The sequence below is a fragment of the Ptychodera flava genome, chromosome 11 (assembly GCF_041260155.1).
Source record: "Ptychodera flava strain L36383 chromosome 11, AS_Pfla_20210202, whole genome shotgun sequence".
Classification (NCBI taxonomy): domain Eukaryota; kingdom Metazoa; phylum Hemichordata; class Enteropneusta; family Ptychoderidae; genus Ptychodera; species Ptychodera flava.
This window is the reverse complement of record NC_091938.1, coordinates 29643387-29668428: the sequence shown is the minus strand read 5'-3', so window position 1 is coordinate 29668428 and position 25042 is coordinate 29643387. Positions and strand designations below refer to the sequence as shown.

The following is a 25042-nucleotide window of genomic DNA, read 5'->3' as shown; positions in this document are numbered from 1 at the left end:
CAATTTCAAAAAGCCAAGACAATTACGTATATTGACATGTACATCGTATTTTCATTCATTGCTTCATTATGAAATGTGGTGATTATTTAAAAACAAAACACGTTTGACGTGCGGTTAACTTAAAAATTAAAACTTAAAAAGCGGTTTTCTCGGCAGTTCCCTAAGCAGTTTTTTTTTCAAATTACAATGTCCAGAAACATCGCAAGCATATTCAAGCGTATTAACAGAAGCAAGAAAAGATTTTTCGCCTCCCTGATTGTATTTATTGATAGCATCGAATACACGTTATGCACATAGTTTGTGTTGAGGGAAACCCTCGTCTTCGATGACGTCACAATCATTCAAAATACTGGGAGATTATATATTTATCACATGCATAGACCCTTTTTTAGTCGAATAAAATTCATTTTCCCCTTGCGATGTAATTCGGACCTTTAGTACGTCAGCGTGGTGAATGAAGTGGTACGGCTCGAGCTGATTCCGTTCACATTAGGACGCACGTTCGTCTCGATGCGTCAGAGTAGTCTCCCGTTAAGGATTTTTCGCGCAAAACTTGAATGGATATAGCGGCTATCATTAAAGATAAGGGAAAAGAGGATGATATAGTATCTTCAGACGTATTATTTTGCTTGAAGGTAAAGTAATAATGTAAAAAATGCATCGAAATTTAGCATTGTCCCGCTCTTCATAGCGGTGCTTATACGTTGTTTATACTGTACGAACGAACACACTCTGCAATGCTGCAGTCATCATTTTTACTTCTATCTAAAAATCGTGACTTCGGTCATAATATATGAATAAAACTACCATTGAACTGAATCAGATCGTTCTTGTTGGTCATTTATGTAACCATACTGCACCTAGGAGGACTGGAGGAGTACGATGCCGTATGAAGATCGAACGTTCGCATATCTTCTCAGCGCTTTTGACGCTCTTTGAAATTGAGAGGAAGTGTATCATCGTTCGTCGAAATTATGAATGAAACTAAAATCATAAACAATCAAAGTAAACAAAACGCAACAAGAAACTTTGCCATGTGACGTTCATTCGATCTCGATTTTACCCGTGTCTTATGAAACACTTCATCGTGGCCGCGGCTCCTATCGAGCTGTCGACGAAGTGGCACAAGCTTCAAAACTGCGTTTGCCTTACATTACTACAGTAAACATTCTCGCTTTGGTACAGCCTACCGAAGAAGTTCAACAGCAATACAACTCTTTTGCCGTTACCCGTCACCTGACAGGATGAATTGTTGATTTTGATTCATTATATTCTTAACATATATGTTGGATTCTTGTTCGGTGATAAATTTGTCGATTTTTAGCGATGACTTGGCTGTTTACGGCTCGTGACGAGATTTCACAGTGCAGTGGTAGTAGCAAACGTAGGGAGCAGACGACAGTGAACCCTCTCGTTTTCTCCAGTTGAAAAAAAAACAACTTTCACAATCATCGGTACCAAAAGCTTTGACGATTTCGCTATTTATTACCTTTACCGCATTTTTCAGAATACTCCTTTGTGCCCATTCAAATTTCATCTGCACGAGAATGCTTACAAACAGAAACCCTTATGAAGAAGTGGTAACACATTATTAAGTAAAACATACATAGACAAGAACTAATTTTTATTTTGAGACAATGTTTATTTGGATACCGAAAGGAAGTCAGCAATCGTCATAACCCTGACATTATGCAACAGGTCCATTTTCGAATGACTTTTCTGTGGCTGGAACACTCACACCTTCCGTTGTTATGATACGTTATTAAAACACAACAATGTCTAAATTTGATGGCATAACAAAATGTAACTGTCACCACACAATATCTTCAGGTAAACGTTTTTCTATGTTTAGCCCTATCTTAAATTAATGTTTAAAACGCCAGCTTAATTTTAACATCTGCCTTTATGTATTTTATTAGCCATCACGGTGATTAGTACATTTAGCCTGTTTTTGATTGCTGATTGATGCCCCTTACAAAGTTAAACAAGAAGATCAGTACGGAATAATTTAATAATGTGTACATTTTACTATTTTACGGTTGCATTACCCGAACACAAAATGAGGCCAGAAATTAGATAAATCAATGAATATTCAAATTGGTATATTGTTAGTATTTGACATCGCAGTGAGTAACTTGGACGATAACTTTTCTTAGCCATATCCTGCAAAGAAAAGATAAAACTGTATTGTCAGATAAGGAATGATATTTTATACAAGTTTCCAAAGTCGTTAACGTACGATTTGCAAAGACTCCCCAAAAGCAAGAAATTAAAATTGATGTCAACATACAGAATACTGTCTTACAGATAGTTTGAGAACAAAAATAGATGCTATATTTTTCATTGCCACCCATTGAGCTTGGTATAATATAATCTGTACTGAAGTTTCGGATATATAATAATGAAGGCAAAACATCGGAAACTGACTGCTCGCTCGCATATCATTTTACATCCTTATGCACAAAATATATACTTATTGTGAGCAGGCGAAGTTCGGTATATCGTAAACTATGATATATTATCAGGCTAATTTTCGAAGTGGGCACATCAATGATATTTTGTATTTTTTTTTTTGCATTGTTAAAATGAAGAAGACAAAACTTTTTAACGCTGAAGCTTGCATTAAAATGCCGACTGTATTTTTGGAGAGTTACAGCTTTAGGTTTGATATTTGGAGAGTGACAACTTTAGGAATAATCTTCATGCTCCATGAACTTGTGTTCACACTGCATATATTCACCAATTTGGAATGGAAAACGATCGGAGGGAAGTGGAACACTACTACATTTTAGAAGGATCAATTTAAATCATACTACTTACTTTAATTTTTATCTCGTGACTTCCTTTCACAGACAAATCCCATGCGAGTTGTACATGGATAATCATTCCACTTTCCATCAAGGCTAGACCAAAAGTGTGCACAGTCCTCGATGCCACCAGCGTCATTTGGTTCTCCCGTATTCCAGTTAGTGTACGACACCTGTCATTGAAAACTCATTGGATAAAGAAATAATACTCTTTTCAACCTCAAAAGTAAATGCAAAAATGAGAAGGTGAATAACAAAAACACAAATGAACCCTGGTAATCATCAAAGTCTTTCCCTTATCATGATTTCATGTCCCTGGTAGTAAAATATTGCGTGTTGTCTTTGCTTCTATGCAGATGAATTGATTCATTCTACTGCTCATACATGTATATGCCCTGTCTCCCTCCTGAGGTATACATGGACACCGTATAAATCTAACAACATGCAATGCAGGGTTATATGTCATGCCAGTTTGCAGCTAAGATGCGCTCTAAACTTTTTTCAAAACACCTGACATAACTTCTTGGTCTTTTGGCCAGAGGTCCATATATCTTTCTTTCATGAATTTGACTTTGTTTGTGTACCGGTAATTTACTGTCTGTTCTGTGCTGTTTTGTGTCTATTTTACAACTATTGTATTACGAATTTTGACCTACTTTTATCGGAATACGGATACGTATGATTGCGATTATTATGCTAGTTATAAATATTGCTTCACTTCTTGGACGTTTTGAATATTTTTATCTTTAACATTAACAGATATAATGTAAATCAAGCTGCTACCTTAATTCCTCGCTGCAAACTCAAAAGTAATTCGCCGCATATATGCAATATCCATACACCAAAGATGTACTGACTCACCTTTGATCCATCTTCCCACTCCCAACTTCCTTCTACATCAACGTCATTCAGACCAATCCAGATGTGATATATGTTCTGTGTGTATTCTAATAAATAATTGTATTGATAAATATGTGAGTCAAACACAAAATACAAATAAAAACATATTAAAACATTTAAATAAAAGTAAATTCGATTATTATATTTCTTAATTCCACGTTTTATCCTTGTTATTGATTCTGTTGAATGGCATGTTTCATACATCAATCAGGTCAACGTCAGTATGAACTAGTCGGACAGCTGACTCGGGAGTAACGTATTTACATGATAATGTTTTTTTGCACAGCTCCCTTTAACAACTTACGTTTCAGAAACATGTTCTCCTCGGCGTCGTTAACAACTGCCAAGTTGGCACGCATACCTTCACAAGTAGTCTGGGCTTCGGCATAGGTATACATTGCAAACGGATATCCGAAGTAACAGCTAGTTTTGAACTTTATCCAGCCAGACTGACATGCTAGAAATTGGATGAGGCAAGATAAAAACTCGTTTTGTGATTATTGTTTTGAGCTATATCGAAACAGAAAGAAAACATACTGAATGAAAAATTACCTCACTCGTAAGACTGTAGGCATCCACTGGCTAAAACACCATATTGATTTTCTACAAGTCATCACAGGAGTGCTGAGCTTAATGTTCCTATTTAAAACATTCATCAGTACAAATCCGAATGAAAGGTCTTAACATAATTGAATCAGCGTCTCGGAAGTAAATGCAATAGTTATATATGAAAATACAAATGCCCTTTGAAACACAATGATTCTTGTGGAAGAAAAGGTGGAATAAAGTCGTACTCACTGCCAGCAAAACACGATGAAAACATCATGCAGGAAATTACAGCGATGACTACTCGCATTTTGCTATGTCAGCTGAATTCACTGTTTACTAGAAATAACACATAAAAACGCAAAGTCAGTGTTTTAAGAAGTCTGCGTATTAGTAGTTATTTCTCGAAAGTCTTGTAAGCAGGTAATACTTTATTGCTCGGACTATTGAAAACAACGAGTAAACAATGTCAAATTTTATGGCCTGACATCTGGAATCTGAAGGATCCTCGCACGCGACATGTATATGACGCATGACCTCAATGCAAAGCCATTCTGTAGGTTAAACATGAAAGACCATATCAAATTTTTGGGATATGCATGTGATAAAGGCATGCATATTTTTTAGAAAACCTTCTGTTCTTTGTGTAAAGACCATTGACGTTCACATTCATACTCTAAATGAAAGAGATTTGCCACTGGTCAAAAATGGCGCTAGCGACCGTTTATAGGAACCATTTTGCTGACCGCCGTGATTTAGGGGTCTGCGAATGCTCACTTTGAGGCCTTGTTGTTCAAAAAAAAAACCCTGATATGAATATTGAAAATGTCAAAGTAGGGATTTCAAAGGAATTGTAATGTACCATTTTGTTTTCATGAATTAATTTACATCTCTAAATGTGTTTGGTGATGTCATGCGTCACGTACAAATCTACCGAGCGGTAAGGTGTTTCACTGGAAAGCCTATGTTAGCACGCTTTGATTTCTGAATACTGTACGTTCTAGTATATACGAGTTTTACATTTCTGCGATGTCATTTCCTTACTTTAGACACTTATTCCTCGAAATCGATGCAAACACCTTTATTAGGTTACCATAATGTATGTATCGCCAGTTTCATTTGGATGCTTCTAAAGCTTTCGATCGTGTGAATCACTGGTCATTATTCAAGAAGCTTATCAACCGTAATGTTCCTATATGCTATGTGAGATACCTTTTAACCTGGTACAGAACGCAGGAAATCTCTGTTCGATGGGTTTCCTATATTTCAACACATTTTACTGTTAAAAACAGTGTGAAGCAAGGTGGTGTATTGTCCCCAAATTTTTCAATGTGTATATGGATCATCTTAGCCATAGATTGATTAATTCTAAGGTTGCAACATCGGTGGTATTTTTGTTAACCATCTGGTGTATGCAGATGATGTATGTCTGATAAGCCCGTCAGTGAAAGGAATTCAAATACTTTTAAATATATGTAGCAATCATGGCAATATTTATGACATTGTTTTCAATACAGAGAAAACTGTATGTATGTGTATAATTCTCAAGCGATGTATGATTGAACATATTCCGGCTGTTTATCTCAAGGCAGTTAAATTGCGATTTGTTGAAAAGAAAAAACACCTCGGCTATCCGTAGACAAATACCTTCAGTGACAATTCTGATATCGAGCGTCAGAGATCTTTTTATATTATTATTATACTTTATTGTACTAAAAAGGATAATCACCTTACAGCTCAGAGGATAGAAATTACAACCAGACAGACTTATAAAAACAAAAACAAAACAAAACACATACTAAGTCAGCAAACACACGGGAAAAAAAACACTTCAGAGATCGAGTCTCTTGATGGCTGTTGGAACAAAGCTCTTGCTGTACCTTAATTTGTTACATTTCAAGCAGCGAAATCTCCTGCCTGAAGGCAATAATTCAAATGAGGAATACAAAGGATGCTTTACGTCAGCAGTGATTGCTCGTGCTTTGCGCAGTATTGCATTATCTGTGAGCACTGAAAGGGACGGAGTGGGTCTACCAATTATCTTAGCAGCTGTTTGCGAGGTTTTCAACAACTTATTGCGATTTACGGTAGAGAGCAACGAAAAGTAGCAGATATTGCAATAACTCAGAAGTGGTTCAATAATACTCCGATATAGTAAGAGTAACAGATGTGAATCCACATCAAAGGAACGCAGTCTTCTAAGCACGTGCAACCTCTGCTGACATTTCTTTTGAAGGGCTGTTGTATGATGACTAAATAAAAGTTTACTGTCGAGAATTACGCCAAGGTACTTGAAAAAGGTCACCTGTTCAACAAGTTCTCCGCCAATACAAATTGGGTCGTTTTGGTCAGGAACCTGACGAAAGTCGATTGTAAGCTCTTTCGTATTTGATACATTTAGCTCTAGAAAATTCGAGCTACACCAATCAGAAAAATATTTAACCGAATTTATGTAATCAATTTTCCAATTTAAGTCACTAAGGAGAGCAAGTACAGCTGCATCATCTGAAAATTTGAAAAATGGGCTAGTTGGAGAACTACTTTGGCAATCATTTGTATACAAAATAAACAAGAACGGACTTAAAACACATCCTTGTGGGGCACCAGTGTTTGTAGAAATCATCGTAGATTTGAACTGTCCGACCCTTACACATTGTGATCTGTCAGTTAGGAAATTATAAACCCAGTGAATGATGGAAGATGGAACATTGAACTTCATTTATTTATCTATCATAATATGTCGCTGAATAGTGTTAAAAGCAGAACTGAAATCAATGAATAAAATCTTGGCATAGTTACCAGCTTTATCAAGATGTTCTAACAATTTATGGAGAAGGCAAGCGACTGCGTCATCTGTACCTCTTTTCCGTTGATATGCAAACTGATTTGGGTCCAGTTTTGATTGAACGTGGGGGAGGAGATTTGACAGGATCAACCTTTCAAAACATTTCATAATGAGAGATGTGAGGGCTACTGGTCTATAGTGATTTAATTAAGAAGGTGATGAAACTTTGGGAACGGGTACGATTGTGGACGTTTTCCAAATTTTAGGGATAGTGCCAGTGTCAATGGAACGCTGAAATAAATTCTGCAACACAAAACCAAGTTCATCAGCGCACGCCCTCAGCACTCGACCAGTAATACAGTCTGGGCATGGGGCTTTTCGCGGTTTCGTACCTTTCAGCTGGCGCCGTACATCACATGTAGTAATGACTATGTCATTTTGAAGTGGAAGTGGACAGGAGGTCAGCCTTCTGTTACATTCTGCAGAAAAGTCTTTTGTTTTGGTCAAACCTGGTGTAAAACATATTTAGATCTGAAGCCAATGATTGTGGATCAGATAAAGATGATGTTGATTGTACGACGATTTGACCGGAAATCTTTATCTCTGGTGACATGCTTTTGAGAATTTATTTTATGTGTTTTCAGAGTGTTAAATGTAAACTATTAAAAGCATATTGCTATCAATTGTATGGTGGTAACTTATGCGTCAGCTATAATAAAAGCGCCTGAAACAATTGAAAGTTGCTTACAATAACGCTGGTCGCATACTTCTACGATATGATAGACGCAGCAGTGCTAGTACTATATTTGTTTAAAACAGGATTGACACTTTTGATGCTTTGCTTAGAAAGCAAATCGACATTTTGATGAAAAGGATTTCTATGAGTGAGAACTTAATTATACGTAAGGTGTATGATGTTGTGTACTTCACTTCTGACTTGAGGAGAAGATGGATAAATTCAGTCTTCTAATCTTTGTACAGAATATGTCTTCATGGTCTAACCCATAAATGAATATTTCTCGATGTCATCTTTTTTTGCATCATTCTTTACTCCTAATCCTGTAACCATTTATATATATGGACATGCTCATTGTCCGAAATAAAGAATTAATAATAATAATAATAATAATAATAATAATAAAATTGTGACAGCGATCACAAATACTGTGTCAGTTATAGGCTGAGAAATCGTAGCTTAGTTTTGCTATCTTTTGGCCAATGTTGCCGAAAAGAATCGGCGCAATCATTTCAATCCAGTTCATGAGATCATGAAAAATAGTCGATCAAATCTCCTCGGCTTATTTTCATCTTCCACAATTTCTGTTGGACATACTTGTAGACTTTTGAAGTTCTAGTATGTTCATTAATAGTGCATAAATTAGCAGAACAAAAGCACGGTTAGCGAAAAGCATCGTGCGTCTTGTGTGTGATCCCACTCCTTGTGTAACCGCAGTTTTGTTTGATGGGTTGATACTCCGGCGAACACGGTATATATCTCAGTTGTTCGGCGGATGATATCTGTGCCGATCGATCGATATTCCCTGTGCGTACACTGACATGGGCTAAATCACCAGTGTAGCGGCAAAAACTATTATTTCGTGATCAAATAACGCTATTGAAGGTTATTGAGCTTTCTCGATAATTTTGCTGCATTATATCTTAGAAACATGCGAAATTAGAGTAATTTTTAAGAAAACAATTCTTTACGTAAAGACTATTCTTCTTGCTCGTTCTACCTTGAATTAAATAAGTTGATTTTCTTTGATACAGCTATTTATGAGGTTTAAAGACATCATGTCCGGGTGTCGTATAACAAGTGAAATAAGATTTCATTATTTCATTTACGTCATAAATCATAGCTATTTATTTATTTATTTATTTATTTACACTTTTACTGAGCGGCCGAGTTACTGAAATAGTAATTTTCATCGGGGCTAATACAATTTTCGAAAAATTAAAGGAAAAAAATACATCTGTCAATACAAGAAAGCAAAAGTATACTAAAGGGGAACATTTCTTTTAACATATTCTTTCAGTTTACATTTGAATGTGTACAGACTAGTCAAATTTTTCACTTCACTCGGTAATGAATTCCAAACTTTCGTGGCACGGAAATGAAAACTACGTTGTCCAGTGCCTAAAACACATCTTGGTACATGACAATTCTCACGTGCAGTAGAGCGTGTAAAATAATCATGAACATTACTTTGTGGAGTAAATAAATTAGATAAATATTGTGGAGCATAACCATTCATACATTTGAATCTTAAAAGTGCCATGAAATAAAAAATTCTCTGTCTAATCGACATAACATTGAATGTAGAAAATAAAGCATCTGAGGGAAAATCAATTGACAACTCAAAAAGTGTGCGTAACGCCCGTTTTTGAAGAGTATAAACTTTGTCAAGATTAGTTGCCGTTGCATTACCCCAAACAACACAACAATAATCTAAAGTACTCTGTATGAGACCATGATATAAGATAATACGACTATCAAAAGGGATATATCGACGTAATCTGCGCAGTAAACCAATTCGTTGACTAAGTTTTTTGCATAAATTACCTATATGGACGTTCCATGATAACGTTTCATCAAGTGTTACCCCTAAAATTCCACCACATTGTACTTGAGGAATAAAAGTGTCAGCAACCTGTACAGATAATGAACTGTGAGTTTCATTCAGACGACTGCGCTTAGAATGGGTTGTAATCAGAAGGCATTTCGATTTCCTGGCATTAATTCGCATATGATTCGTAGTAATCCAATTTGAAATAGGAGTGATATCTTTTCGTATTGCATCGTTAACATCAGTAATGCATTTACCCTTTGCTAACATTGTTTGGTCATCTGCATACATGTGTAAAGTAGAGAATCAACGAATAAAGACATGTCGTTCATAAAAATCATGAATAAAAGAGGGCCTAAAATTGAGGCTTGTGGAACGCCTACTGTAACATCATGTCTAACAGAAATACTACCCATGTAGTCAACAACTTGCTGGCGATTTGCCAGATAAGAGTTAAACCAGTTAACAGTACATTCAGACAATCCGTACAAAGATAGCTTTTTCAATAAAAGGTCATGATCAATAAGGTCAAAGGCCTTGGACAAGTCAAGTAGAATCACGCCATTAGAAACCATAGCAAGTAATTCTCATACCGGTGCAAATATTCCTATATGAAAGACGTTGATTTTTTAAGAAGCTGTTTGTTTAAATTCCCGAGAAAAACCAATTATATCTAATAAATACCAACGTAATTATGACTACATGTAAGTGTTTTTTGCCGTACCGAACGTCAGTGCTACACGAACGCGACGTCTGGTTATCACACGAGACAATAAAACGCTACGCTACACGTATACACGTACTGATGAAACGTACTCGATTTTACTGCCTCTCCTCGTCCAGTCGGGGAAGCTCGGGGCACCGCAAAACAAACGTGATCGACGATAGCTCGTACGTTCATTATTTTATCGACATGTTGATAGTATTCGCTCTGATGTCTTGTGTGGTGTTCGTAAGAACATTTGCCACCCGTAAGTACAAAGAGTTAACACTATATAACACTGTATGACAATGTATGACCCTGTAACAATGTATGTATGTATGTATGTATGTATGTATGTATGTATGTATGTATGTATGTATGTATGTATGTATGTATGTATGTATGTATGTATGTATGTGGACGGGTTTGTAGTTTGGTTCATATAGTCAGGTAGGTTGAAGGTAGGTTGGTAGGTTGGTAGGGCAGGGAGGAATGGGTGATTGGAGGGAGGACGTAGTTTTCATGTTGAAAAAAGTTGATGTTTTTGGTCTTCTTTTGTTTTATTTTATTGTATAGATATCAAATTACAATATGTGATATAATTCCCTCAATTTAATTTGTAGCATGCAAATATGGCTAGAAAAAATTTGGAAAAAACTGTCACTAAGGATTCGTGTATCCTCTGTATACGTATGATGAGGCAGAGATTGTGTGCGGAATTGCGTAGCACTTTGATGGTTATTGATGATGAAGAGGAGAACCTTTTCCTGAGACGTGACATTTCTAGGACAACTCTTCAAATGCGATCGACTTCTGTTGAGATTAATATTTTAACAAAATTTGCTTCATTTGAATTAAGATAGCTGACAAGTTATGGTTGGTTTGCACAGGGTCTTGTGTTAGAATTACAGATGCAAGGTAGGCACACTGGAGGCTACCACCATAAGTGAAGTTCTTGACAAGGAAAAAACCCTTGCAATTAGTTCTAATTGATTTATTAATTAATTGTTATTGAATTTAATTGTTTATTTCATCATCTATTCCATAATTTTATTTGTCTATTTTATGCAATTTTTTTTTCTGTATATATTCTTCGTTCAGAGTATACTAAGAAAGAGTATCACATATTGGCCCACATGTTATGTCTCATTAAATTTAATCCTGTGAGTGAGCTAATTTGCACCATGATTTTAAAGGTCGTAGCCATATTTTTTTCTCACTAAGTTTTGTATGGCCGATACCTGAAAATGATTTCATGTAAAAAAATCCGCAAAGAAAAAAGTGCAAATGATGACCAAACTAAAGCAGATGCCGCACTCAAAAAGGTTCTGTTGTAACATAAGATTGTATAAATCCTTAACATTGTAACATTAAGATTTCAATTTCTCTGCAAGTGCATCATAACTGTCTTTGGTAAAATCGCAGGTCTACTGAATGAATTTCTTTGAAATGAAATAAAAAAAGAACTTACTTTCTGAAGAGCTGTACAGGTCTTACCTCGCTTGCACAGATCAATCAGCGGTTTATGCCGCAACAAAAGTTACTGTTCCTAAATCGTTGGAATAGGCCTTTTATTGACTATTGCTCTTGCTAAAATTAATTTTTCTTTTGTTAGCAAGCCTAGGACAAAGACACTTCTACACCTCTCACTTTTGCAAACAGAGAAACGACTGAAAGAACAAACAGCCACGTCACAGAAGTGTGGTCGGGAAAGTGATTGATTATTTTACCCTTTGATATTTCATTATAACGCCTCTCTCTCTCTCTCTCTCTCTCTCTCTCTCTCTCTCTCTCTCTCTCTATATATATATATCGACTGCAAAGTAATTGAAGCAATACACAAATACCGGGATTTTTTTCCGAGTACATTGAGCAGCGGAGGTATTGTCCGAGATGCGCAGCGTAAGATGTGCGAGGACATGGTCATAAATCCCGATATTTTGCTAATGGCCTTATTGTACACCTTATTATTGTACACCTATTTTAGTACAATTTGCCAGAAAAGAAGTCGAAATCAAAGCGTTGTTAGGATACCCGTGGCAAACTGCACTGAGCGACCGCGATCAGACTGGGAACGCGTTCAGCTTGACAACTGAACGCACAGAACGAAATTTCAACCTACGTAGGTCGGCAGCATGATTTCAGCTCAAATGACTTCGCGAGGTACTGAATGTGTAGAGGTATAGTAAAAATTCAAATCATCCCTCCTTTTCCCCCGTGTTGGCGTAAAGGTGTTTTGATATTTGAGGTCCTCTGATACCGAAACATTTTGTACGACCAAACCCAATATGTTACTTAGTCTAGTCGGAAGGTAGGGGTCCCAGGCACCCCCATGGATATATATATATTTTTATATATATATATATATATATATATTATATATATATATATATATATATATATATATATATATATATATATTTTTAACCTACATTTATGTGATCCTTAGGGTATATAGTAAATTAATTTTGATGTTCCGAAAATCGAATATAGCCCCATGGGGTTTACTTGGCGCCTTCTTAACGGCCATCTTGGATTTCAACAATTTGGTAGCGGTCACATATTTACCGCTGGACGGAAACAGAAACAAAAAAATACTACAAACGTTACATTTTAGAAAGCCCAGATGATGGCCTTTGTTGTCCAAATGTGAAAATCTATTGCCAGTCTCACTTGCACCCGTGTAAAAATTTATGCTGTTTGTTTCTGTTTTTTCCTATTATGATTCCTGAATTTTCAAAAATGAATTTCCAAATTCGAGATCGTCACACAGAACCAAATTTAAAAATCGTGTCAAATACTAAATAGTGAGTGAAAATGCAATTTCTGATTTGAAACGAACACCAAGTATTGAAATAACGCCAAAATTAAGTTCGTCGATTTCAGGAAATACCTTTTCCTTTGCCATCATTAGCCATGGACCCAAACAGGTGTAATGAAACCAAAATAGACCAAGCATTTTTTTCTCTAGAACTGGATTTCACAGAGCTTATAGAGCATTGATATGAAAGGCGTCAATAAATTGCAACTCTAAAAATATGCATAAGTCATATTTGAGGGTATCCAGTTGAGATGTAATTCCCTTTAGTTGACACGTCGAATGGGATCAACTATTCACTGATGATTGTATTTTCTTTACCTCGATTTCTAAGTTTAAACAGCTTATAATACCTTGTCGTGGACTGCAATATATTACGTTTACATGCATTGTATATTTGTTGTTCAAGAATTACTTAAATGCAAAAGAAGAGAGTGTAGTACAAGACTGTCCTATCTCATAGAATACAGAGAATTTTGAAAATAAAAATACGTGGACTGAAAATGAACTCCAGTTATTTTAACAATTTCTAAGAAGATTTCAATAAACACAGAATCTCGTATCTTTGTGTGTTCAATATGAAAAACCTGGCCATCTTTAAAATCATGCGACTGATTATGTCTAGGCCAAGCTTTAAAATGTACTTTTACTTAACGTTTGCTCTCTTTAGTTTGGCATTAAAGGTTATTAATTTCAAATACCTACGAGGCAGATGTAAATAGGGTTGTAAATATCTTAATATGGATTTTCGCTCGATTTAAGTTCAGCTACGATTTCATCATTCAATGCTTTATTTCAAAAGCCGAACGTAAAGGATAATACTCCTAGTCGGAACAGATATAAATTTGCAGATATATTTTTGCGATAATGACATATTCTTTTCTGTCTATTTACATTGCAAAATTTATCATATTAAATATGGCGGAATATCCATTTGGACTTTAATCGGCATTGTAGGTACGAATCTACCTTGAGCAATTTGATTTCATTTTGAGGGTTTTAGAAAGCAAAAGAAACAAAACCCATGAAAATATCCATCTTATTTATAAAAGTGTACTCGTAGTCGTTACTTTTTTCTGTGTTCTTTCCATGGCAGTAATGAATAAGACGTAGATACAATTAAACGAAAATAGAACTGAAACTTCCTGTTTCTGGACTTTCGATTCAACCTGACACGTCAACTAATACGTTGCCATTTATGAATACGTGTCACTAATTTCTACAACAGTAACCTATGAAAATTGACAAAATGTTAATAGTCAGGGTATCCAGGTTGTGTGATTTCCTCCATAGTGCAGTCATTGAACCTGGTATAATAAAGTAAACAAATGAGTCACGACATTCGATATCTGTTCACATGAAACAATCAAATAATAGTAATGGAAAAAGCTAAAAGCACTGTGGACATTTTACCTACTTTTACAGACATGATACGCCATTGACAAAAAAAAAGTTTTCACTTTACACGGACTACGACTCGTCTAGAGTGATACCCTTTACAAACCTCGGCAAACTCGTTTAGACGTGTTTCATAAGAAGGAAGCCTTGAAGAAATTATTAGACTGGGGAAGGCTAAGAGAGGTGGTCCGTCTCCCGACGCTTGGTTTTTTTGAAAATTTATGTCAATATAATGTCGTTTAGTGAATGTTAGAACATTAAGTCACATCATGAGATGTCCACCAGTCCTACTTCTGACCACAAATGCATCATACATACATTCAAGTGATTGATAATTTGAGATTTATTAATACTAATCTATATTAACTTAACTTCCTCCCAGTATCATCTTGGAGTGTGCACTGAAAAAGAATACAGGAAAATTTTGAAGCTGAGTGCAGTGTGTGTAGTCTTTGTTAAATAAATTATGCGTGTTTGTTGGAAAGGTAGCTACAGTGACAGAGCAGGGACCAGAGAGACATTCCCGATGCGGAAAATGTTTGAAAAGTTGAAAACCAAAGTAAAGGCGTAAAGATATTTTATACAACCTCCTGTTTGTTAAGCATATTTGATTAGCTCCCCTCTCTCTTTAATATTTTTGACTGATCCCCCTATTCCTCCGATTCGAGTGATATTGTCAATAATAACGACTGCTCCGGGAATATAGATTAAAATTTTGTAAATACAAGATATTGTTAAGTGTTCTTCTTATGTCGTACAACTTTTTTGTTTTGCTGAGTATTTGAACACATGACAGGTAAACAGAATGATGAACCTTAACGTGAGGCGTTAAGGATTTTAAACACCAGTATTTTGTGTTCAGTATTGCTTTAACAGAACACTGTATTCAAAATTAAACATTTGCAACTAAAGTTTGACCAAGTAGAAACTCACCTTCCTAGCCTTTTTAATTTCATTTTAATAAGTTAGAAGGCGTTTATCATTCTTTGTTTTCAGCACTGTACCGAAAAATATGTTTGTGTGTGTAAATTGAATAAAGTCTTATTTAGTTCGCTTTTGTTTATTATTACATATGTACCTCAGTTTACTTGCATCGAAGCGCGCGCGTACTACCGGTATCTGCACTGCAGTGCAATACCAAAAACATTATGCCATTCCTTTATGTTAATGAGTGTTTACCAATTTTGACCCGGAACTATTTTTGTTTGTAAACACAAAAAATGTCGTCCACAAGATTTCATTTCATTTTGGTTCGATGCTAGTTATAGTAAAATGCATGACATTACCGATAAAAACTACGAAAAAGAAAATTGCTTGTACTTATTATAGTGTGAGGATGATTTTTATTATCCGGAATAGCAGTTTGTTTGTCAGCGAAGCAAAAACACTGACAACGGGCGACGTCCGTTTCTAGCTCCATGGATACGCGGTGGCCGCCGTGCTATATAGGCATCATACATCGAAACACACGTAACTGCGGGCGCAGTGGAGCCAATTAAACATTAACATTTTCAGAGACGTTTTTGCCAGTATCACCGGACATTCCCTGTTTACAATAGAAAGTCACTTTTGCATGCAGTTTATTCTGTGCTTGTGTGTCCTACACGCTATTGCTAACAGTGAGCGCTTGTGTGCCACGGTGAACGAGACGGTGAACACTGAAATTTGATCATTCGACAAGTTACGTTTGTCGTATCTTACTCTTAAATTTCCCGTAAAAATCTTCGAACTGTTATTTGTATCGATCACTTAGAAGAATTTCAAGCTCAAAATGTGAAAAAATCAAAAGCGTTCCATGTTCAAAGTTCTCTTCGTTTGGCTATCTGTGGCATGTTGCTACGTATTTGTGAGCGATCGCAAGCAGAGTTCGAGCCCTCCGACGTTCCTCTTACGTCATCCTTGATAAACAAGTAAACAATAGTTTAGCCAATCAAAATAGAGGGTGTGACGGCGTTGACCAATGAAAAGTGAAAGCTGATTCGATGCCTCATTACAGTGATGTCAATGTTATATAACTCCGCAAGCTCGCCCTGAAGCTTTGACAGACAAGTAGTACGCACGACTAATCGTCGATTCTCTCGATAAATGATGCAAATAAAAGATAGAACATATGTAATAATAACAGAACCCCATGGCCGGTGAGTGCAAGCGCGCCGTACTAGCGGTATTTGCACTCGTGCTGCGGTGTATTCGGCTGTCCTTTCACTCGCTTCGCTCGTGAAAGGACTGCCGCCGAATACACCGCAGCACTCGCGCAAATACCGCTAGTACGGCGCGCTTGCACTCACCGGCCATGGGGTTCTGTCATATAGTCACATTTTAATATTACATTTGTTAGTTATCGGCTTTACGTTATTACTGGTGGCTTGTTTTGAATCCTGGACGAGGCTGACGACCGGAATACAAAGCGAAATGCTGTTATGTTTCAAATGACCTTTTATAGTCATCAGTTCTGAGTATCTGTCAGTGCACAGGCTACTGCCTGTAGCTATCACATTATCATTTACACAAGAGCTACCCATCTCTGTGGAATAAATTACATTTGGCTAACGTATGCGGTTGTTTGAGCAACTGTCGAGCTCGTTTGGATGATCGATGGCGTCCACGATTTCAATGTGTATGTATATATATATATATATTATATATATATATATATATATATATATATTTTTTATATATATATATATATATATATATATATATATATATATATATATATATATATAATATATATATATATATATATATATATATATATATATATATATATATAAGAAACTGTAGGAATTCAGGTGATCCCCAGTGGAGCGTGGAATGGGGTGAAGATAGAAGAAACTTGGGTTGAAACACACTACCACACCTGGTTGTTAGGTTCCAAATACGTTTGGAACCTAACAACCAGGTGTGGTAGTGTGTTTCAACCCAAGTTTCTTATATATATTATATATATATATATATATATATATATATATATATATATATATATATATATATATATATATATATATATATATATATATATATATATATATATATATATATATATATATATATATATATATATATATATATATATATATATATATATATCACCAATTACCTGGTCATGAGGGCTATAGCACCCTTTTATTACCCGAGGAGCTGTGTATTATCCAAAACACATCGCCATTCCAGAGGCCGTAGGCCGAATGTTAAATACAAGACCTCGAGAGGTAATAAACGGGCGCTATAGCCCGAATAAAAACCAGGTTATAGGTGTTTTATAACACACCACACTCTCATGTTGCAATATGTTATAGTTTTTAATGCGTTTTGATGTTTTGCACTGCAACAATTCATTGTGACAAGTTTACCTGGCGATATTTCCACAGCGATTACAGTTGTACGCTTTACCAATTTCTTTCAAAATATATTCTAAGCATACCAGCAATATCCTTGGTTGCACCTGAGTCTTTTTTTACGATTAGCTGTTCAAGTTCCTACGTTGTTGGAATGTTGGAAAATCTGTTTTTAAGAGAGGCTCATCGCTCATCCCGGACGCACATCATGTTCTAGTCACCCGCCATTGTGGCAAAGCGGCAGACGACACTACGGTCACGCGACAGGGTACTTTTCCAAATTTGGTTAAAACTATTTCCCTAGGGAAATAGCTCTTCAAAAAATACCCTCTGACGTCACTTTTATAGATTCAGTGGGGACTAGACGTATCTATTTTCTCATCCCGTCACGTATTCAGGCGAATAGCGACATGGAATGAGCATGTGACGTGTTATAAAAGTATAAATATATATAATCAAAAACAAAGGTAATATGTAAAACTTTATTCGTTTAACCTTACAATACCTGTATATTTTTTCGATTATAATTATGTTTCTACTGTATCAGTTTCCATTACATTATACATTATACATGTATCTACTACCAACTTTCCTTTGTATTTCAGCTAATTTAAAAATGGGGTGAATTAATTCCTCTCTCCTGTAATGATAACTACACAATATCTTATACATGTTAGAAAAGTTTCTTTTTCTTTCTACAGTCTGTGACAAATGAATGTGATAAACAAGGCGCGTATTTGAGTTCGAGTAGGTAGATGATTTGGATTATCATGCACCTCTCGTTGTGTAATAGTTGGCATGGGTGTATACAGTTTTAAGTTGGAGTGGATAATGAAGATGCTTTCCCGCTCCTACTGTAGAAAGTTTTTAATTTTTAAGTCCAAACAGTGATTCATCTAGTGCATTCTGAGACGGACGTCAATACAATTTCAAGTCCTCCCTATACTAACTCAGTATTTTTTTTCGATATCTACTGAGCATAGTCTAAATCTTTTTTCAAGTCTCCCTAATCCGGTTAATTCCCTCTTCCTCTTGAGGTGTTTGTCAAAAGACTTTTGTCAGCCTTTAAATGAACAAATTCAGTTGATATGTTTCTTCAAAAGTGTAGTGCACTGCCGAGTAGTATCGTCATTGACTGATGACATTACGGTATTTTATCGGAATCGTATAAAATTGTACGTCAAATTATGCAAAGTGCAAGACATAACCTAGCAGAAAGGAGCCCCGTCTTTAACATTTCTTTGATATTCAAATTGGATAATTAATGTTTAAAATATTTAATTACACAGCATGACAGTGTTGAGTCGACAGATTACCACATGCACAGCTGGTCATAAAGAGTAGGCTTGGCCCCTATTTAGTAAAATTTCCCTGACGCTAAACTGTTGATGTCAGAATGTGAAAATCTATTGTCAGTCTCACTAGCACCCGTGTAAAAATTTTCGCTGTTTGTTTCTGTTTTTTCCTATTATGATTTCTGAATTTTCAAAAATGAATTTCCAAGTTCGAGATTATACCACAGAACCAAAGTACAAAATCGCGTCAAATTCTAAATAGTGAGTGAAAATGCAATAGCTGATTTGAAACGAACCCAAATATTGCAATAGCGCCAAAATTAAGTTCGTCGATTTCAGGAAATATCTTTTCCTTTGCCATCATTTGCCCCGGACCCAAACAGGTGTAATGGAACCAAAATAGACCTGGCATTTTGTTCTCTAGAACTGAATTTGACAGAGATATGAAACGCGTCAATAAATTGCATTTCTAAAAATATGCATAACAGTAATATTTGAGGGTATCCAGTTGAGATGTAATTCCCTTTAGTTGACACGTCGAATGGGAACAAATATTCCGTGATGATCGTATTTTCTTTATTCCGATTTCTAAGTTGAAATAGCTTATAATACCTTGTCTTGGACTACAATATATTACTTTTACATGCGTTGTATATTTGTTGTTCAAGAATTACTTAAATGCAAAAGAAGGGAGTGTAGTACAAGACTGTCCTATCTCACAGCAAAATTCATTTACTATATACCCTTAGAATTACAAAAATGTATGTTAAAAATATATCCATTGGATGCTTGGGAACTCTACCTGCCGACCCGACTAACAGTCGCAGGTGTATAATAATATATTTTACTTAAGTTTCTTGCATCCAGTAAAGATTGCAGGATGCATAAAAATAAGTAACAGGTATTATTACTATGTACTTTTGCGTTTCTTTTATCATCGAGCAACGTAATTTCCCACGGATAATATATATATATATATATATATATATATATATATATATATATATATATATATATATATATATATATATATATATATATATATATATATATATATATATATATATATATATATATATATATATATATATATATATATATATATGAGTGTGTGTGTGTGTGTCGCCATAAGCGATTATGGTGATAACCGGGAGGGCACATTGTATACATTTTGTATATATATATATATATATATATATATATAATATATATATATATATATATATATATATATATATATATATATATATATATATATATTATATATATATATATATATATATCATCAATTACCTGGTCATTAGGGCAAGAGCATTAATATAGATATAATTGTATAAATATATATAAAATCAAAGACAGATGTAATGTGTTAAACTTTATTCGGTTATTCTTACAATACTTACATATTGTTTCGATAATATTTATGTTGCTACTCTATCAGTTTCCATTATATTATACTTTATACATTTCTCTACTACCAATATACCTGTGTATTTCATGTAATTTAAATATAGGTTGACTTAATTCCTATCTCCTGTAATGATAACTACACAATGTCATACACAAGTTAGAGAAGCTTCTTTCTCTTTCTACTGTCTGTGACAGATGCATGTGATAAACATTGCGCGTTTTTGAGTAGGCAGATGATTTCGATTATCCTGCACCTCTTGTATTGTGATAGTTGGCATGGGTTTATGTAGTCTTAAGTTGGAGTGGATAATGAAGGTGATTTCCCGCTGCTGCTGTAGAAAGTCTTCAATTTTTAAGTCAAAACAATGGTTCATCTAGTGCATTCTGAGACGGACGTCAATACAATTCCAAGTCCACCCTAATAATAACTCATTTTTTTTCGATATTTGCCAGGCATACACTCATACTTTTATCAAGTCTCCCTAGCCCGGTCAATTTCCGCTCCCTCTTGAGGTGTTTGTCAAAAGACTTTTTTCAGCCTTTAAAAGGTCAAATTTCAGTTGGTATGTTTCTTCCGAAGTGTAGTGCACTGCCGAGTAGTTTCGTCATTGACTAATGACATTACGGTATTTTATCGGAATCGTATAAAATTGTATATCAAATTATGCAAAGTGCAAGACATAACCTAGCAGAAAGGAGCCCCGTCTTTAAAATTTCTTTGCCCATTCAATTTGGACAAGTAATGTTTAAAATATTTACTCAATCAGCATGACGGTGTTGAGTCGACAAATTACATCATGTACAGCTGGTCATAAACCATAGGCTCAGCCCCTATTTAGTAAAGTTTCTCTGACGATGACTAAACTGTTGATGTCAGAATGTGAAAATCTATTGTCAGTCTCACTAGCACCAGTGTAAAAATTTGCGACTACAATATATTACTTTTACATGCGTTGTATATTTGTTGTTCAAGAATTACTTAAATGCAAAAGAAGGGAGTGTAGTACAAGACTGTCCTATCTCACAGCATACAGAGAGTTTTGAAAATATAAATACATGGACTGAAAATGAATTCCAGTTATTTTAAAACTTCCAAAGAAGATTTCTATATACACAGAGTCTCGTATCCTTGTCTGTTCAAAACTCTGAAAACCTGGTCATCTTTTAAAATCAAGCGACTATCATAATAATTTGTATTATCAGCTTTCGGTGAAAACAAACTTTAAAGATTGCATATCACCGAGTACCTTAAACTCATAATAAGCACAACAATCCATACAATAATCTATACGAAAAACCATGGTCCAATATTAGACAATTTCTATCCAAACATTGTGAAACTTAAAGGAACAGCTTATCATATATATCATTCTGTGGTGAAGCAAGCTAAATTGAAACTAAATATCGTTGTTAATGTTTTCTGAAGTGTGGCACGGCAGTCTCGTATAACATAAACTCTCATGCAATTGTCATTGCTTCCACGTGGAAATAATTTCCTTCGACTCATCATCTAACACGATGTTTGCAGCCAAATAACCTATGAATAAATTCAAGATGGACTACCCTAAAATACTCCTATACCAGTAAATGTGAAGATTGCCATATGGGAATGTCGTTCAACTTTGCTGATACGTTTAGAAAATGAAACTAGTGTAACTTCTTAAAAGGATAATGTTGTACTACCACTAAAGAACTAATATAATAATTAATATAACTAACTATATATAACTAACTATACTCCATGTAGAAATAGCCCTACATACATCTCTCAAATGATGTTGCTGCTTTCTTGTGCAAGATGTACAGACGTGACAATAATGTATACGAGCAGACAAACAGAGGAAACCCGAGCATCCTGAGTGAACAGTAGTTAGTTTTTCGTTTGTTTGCTAACTGTTCTTTAGATCGTTAATATTTCATAAGGTATCTATTATTTCCCATTGTTCCTTCTAAAAACTTGTCAACGCCAGTCATTAATACTACCAACAATAATTAGTATTGTTTTTCGTCGGCATTAGATTGTTCTTTGTGCGGTTTGTCATCTTAGTTTCATTTTTCTTCAGGTAAGGGTACTACATTATGATTACGATGTAAGTTGATCACCAGTACTAAAACAAACTGTTTTATATTATCACAACTGTATCTGTATGTGCCATGATAGACCAATGGAACCTGCCTTATTCAAGAGATTCTGTGACAATTTCTATTACTATGCAAGCAACACAATAACAAGACAAAGAAGTTTGAGCGAGGACCCACAATGTCAGTTAGTTTTTCGTCGACATATTTTAAGGCTATATCGCCCATCAGGCACAATAAATGATTAAAAGTGTATACTGATAACACCGTTGCCAATATAAGGGTTATTTTATTCTTAGCCCGCAATTGAGCGATGCGCTATCTCCTCAATAAAAATAAACTATCACGTAGTCTCATGTGCATGTTTTTTAAAGATGAGAATGGAAAATCGATTGTGGTTCCATATTTACTGAAACCGACTTTTAATTGCGGAAAAATAGGAAACTGACGGTACAGTGCTCTTGGAACTACTTCTGAAGAATTTTTTGAGCGCTACCCAAAAATGTTTACGTAATAGACGTGCATATCTGAAACTCATTGTCATTTATCTTCAGTTTTGGAACCTGCATCTCCATTTAAGCCATGTCACCACAAACAATGCAAATTACCACAACTTACAAGGAATGTGTTCACGCATCAAGTAGTCACACCACCAAGAAACACCGAAATGTATTTTTTCCTAGCATTCAAGAAAATGTTAAAGTAATTCTAATCGAATATAAATGCTGATAGCTTAAGATGCCAAAGGTAAGAAATACTTGATTCAAGTTTTTATGTCAGACAAACATTTCTCATTCGGTATCAATTTGTTTGAAACATAATGCCAAAAATAAAATTTTTACCATTATTCTTAAAAATATGTTAATGTTTCTGGTAATTTATTATATTTTTATTGTTACGTGATTTTCAGAGAAAACAGCACCAAACATTACGTATCATTTATCAATTGTGTGGCACGTTAATGAAATAGACAAACTTTGAAAATAAAGGCCCGGGGAAACTATCGTGTGAATTTTTATGGTTGTGAATTGGTTTTAGTTTGTTTCTGGTTGTTTTCAAATAATGCAGTATCGCTTGACGTGTCCGACTGAATCAACCTACCATAATTAGTCCTGATGTTGTTCTGCTGTAAGTGTGGCGAGACAGTGGCATGTGCGAAACACTCTTACTGTGGATCAAGTTTTGACACAGCTAACTTCAAATTAGTAGATCTTTCTGTGACTTACTTATTGCTCCCCTCGACCTTTGGTACAAGTAATAATCCGGATGTGTTGTTATGCATACAAACACAGTCAATAAAAGTCATCGCCTTTTTTCGTTAATCTAAGTATGCTTTGTGCTTGAGTGAATATATGTGTACATACGCACTTCAATAAACCTATTTTAACAAAGACTTTTTAGATGAAACATTTTCTTCAAAGTTAGCCGTGTAAGTGTTTCTCCTATTTATTTTATGTTTCATATAAGCTTTGTAAAGCCTAAATGTACAGGGAAACAAATACATCCGTGGTCACTTTAGTGTTGATCAAGCCTACTCGATAAAGACAAAAATTCTGCTTGTATAAAGACAAAATAGACCCTGCCAAGGGTTGTAAATGAGAGCTCTTGATTGGCACCCCTTGTTAAAAATTGAGACACAAGATACCACTTCCATTCATGAAAGCTGCTACTCGATAATTAGTTTATTGAGGCAACAGACCTTAATGAGCTCACTGCAATAGCATCAAGTAAAATTGTATGTTCCATGCGGACAGTGTGTCTGGAGAAATTGAAATAAATAATACTTGCACATGGACCGGAGCATGGTAATGTAACATTGTATCTTAATCTTGAACACAGTTTGCCAATCGTTAACTCTCATTTAACCCCAGATAGAGCTAGTTTTTCCTTTGTACAAACATAATTTCTGTCTGTATCAAGTAACCTTGATCAACACTAAAGTGGCCACGGGTGTATAAACCTGCGGGTGTCTAATTTGTTGAAATAACCTTGACGTGTAGAATCGCTTACAAAAACCAATGAATAAATTAGCATTTGGTAGTCCGTTAAGTCTAAAAATTAGAGAAATTTCGTCATGGCTTTGTTTGTATTTGCAGCCAAAACTAAACAAGTTATGAATATAATGAATTTCAGTCGAAATAAGTTTCAATGATTATTGTAAAGTAATTCCAATTTAATTTTTTTTCTGTACTTACGAACATTTAAGCATACATAAGTGAAATCAAGGAAGCCCTTGAAATTATTCACCTTATTTTTACCAAACTGGAAAGTATTCTTTGTGAGTGAATAAATTAATGTCAATTGAAATATTTTTAACATTATGCTTATTTGTAAAATTAGCTTTTGATATATACATGCCTTCATTTTTCCCCGTATTGTTTGAGATCGGAAAATTA

General features: G+C 35.1%; 1 protein-coding gene across 1 annotated transcript; it reads right to left on the bottom strand.

Moving 5' to 3' along the window:
• Positions 1 to 1618: 1618 nt before the first annotated feature.
• On the bottom strand, positions 1619 to 11844 carry LOC139143108 (perlucin-like protein). Its single transcript, XM_070713265.1, has 6 exons — positions 11780 to 11844; positions 4506 to 4592; positions 4012 to 4164; positions 3669 to 3754; positions 2821 to 2980; positions 1619 to 2163 (listed from the first exon to the last, which is right to left on the bottom strand). The coding sequence occupies exons 2-5, from the start codon at positions 4561 to 4563 to the stop codon at positions 2822 to 2824; spliced, it is 456 nt and encodes a 151-aa protein (XP_070569366.1). The 5' UTR covers positions 4564 to 4592; positions 11780 to 11844; the 3' UTR covers positions 1619 to 2163; position 2821.
• Positions 11845 to 25042: the final 13198 nt, after the last annotated feature.

What these genes read in the sequence shown, in the direction of transcription:
- LOC139143108 (XM_070713265.1), bottom strand. Translation starts at nt 4,563, where the DNA reads ATGCGAGTAGTCATCGCTGTAATTTCCTGCATGATGTTTTCATCGTGT. An exon ending in TTCATCGTGTTTTGCTGGCA is followed by an intron (nt 4,165 to 4,505) that starts GTGAGTACGACT and finishes TCCAATTTCTAG; the next exon opens with CATGTCAGTCTGGCTGGATA. An exon ending in GGAGAACATGTTTCTGAAAC is followed by an intron (nt 3,755 to 4,011) that starts GTAAGTTGTTAA and finishes ATTATTTATTAG; the next exon opens with AATACACACAGAACATATAT.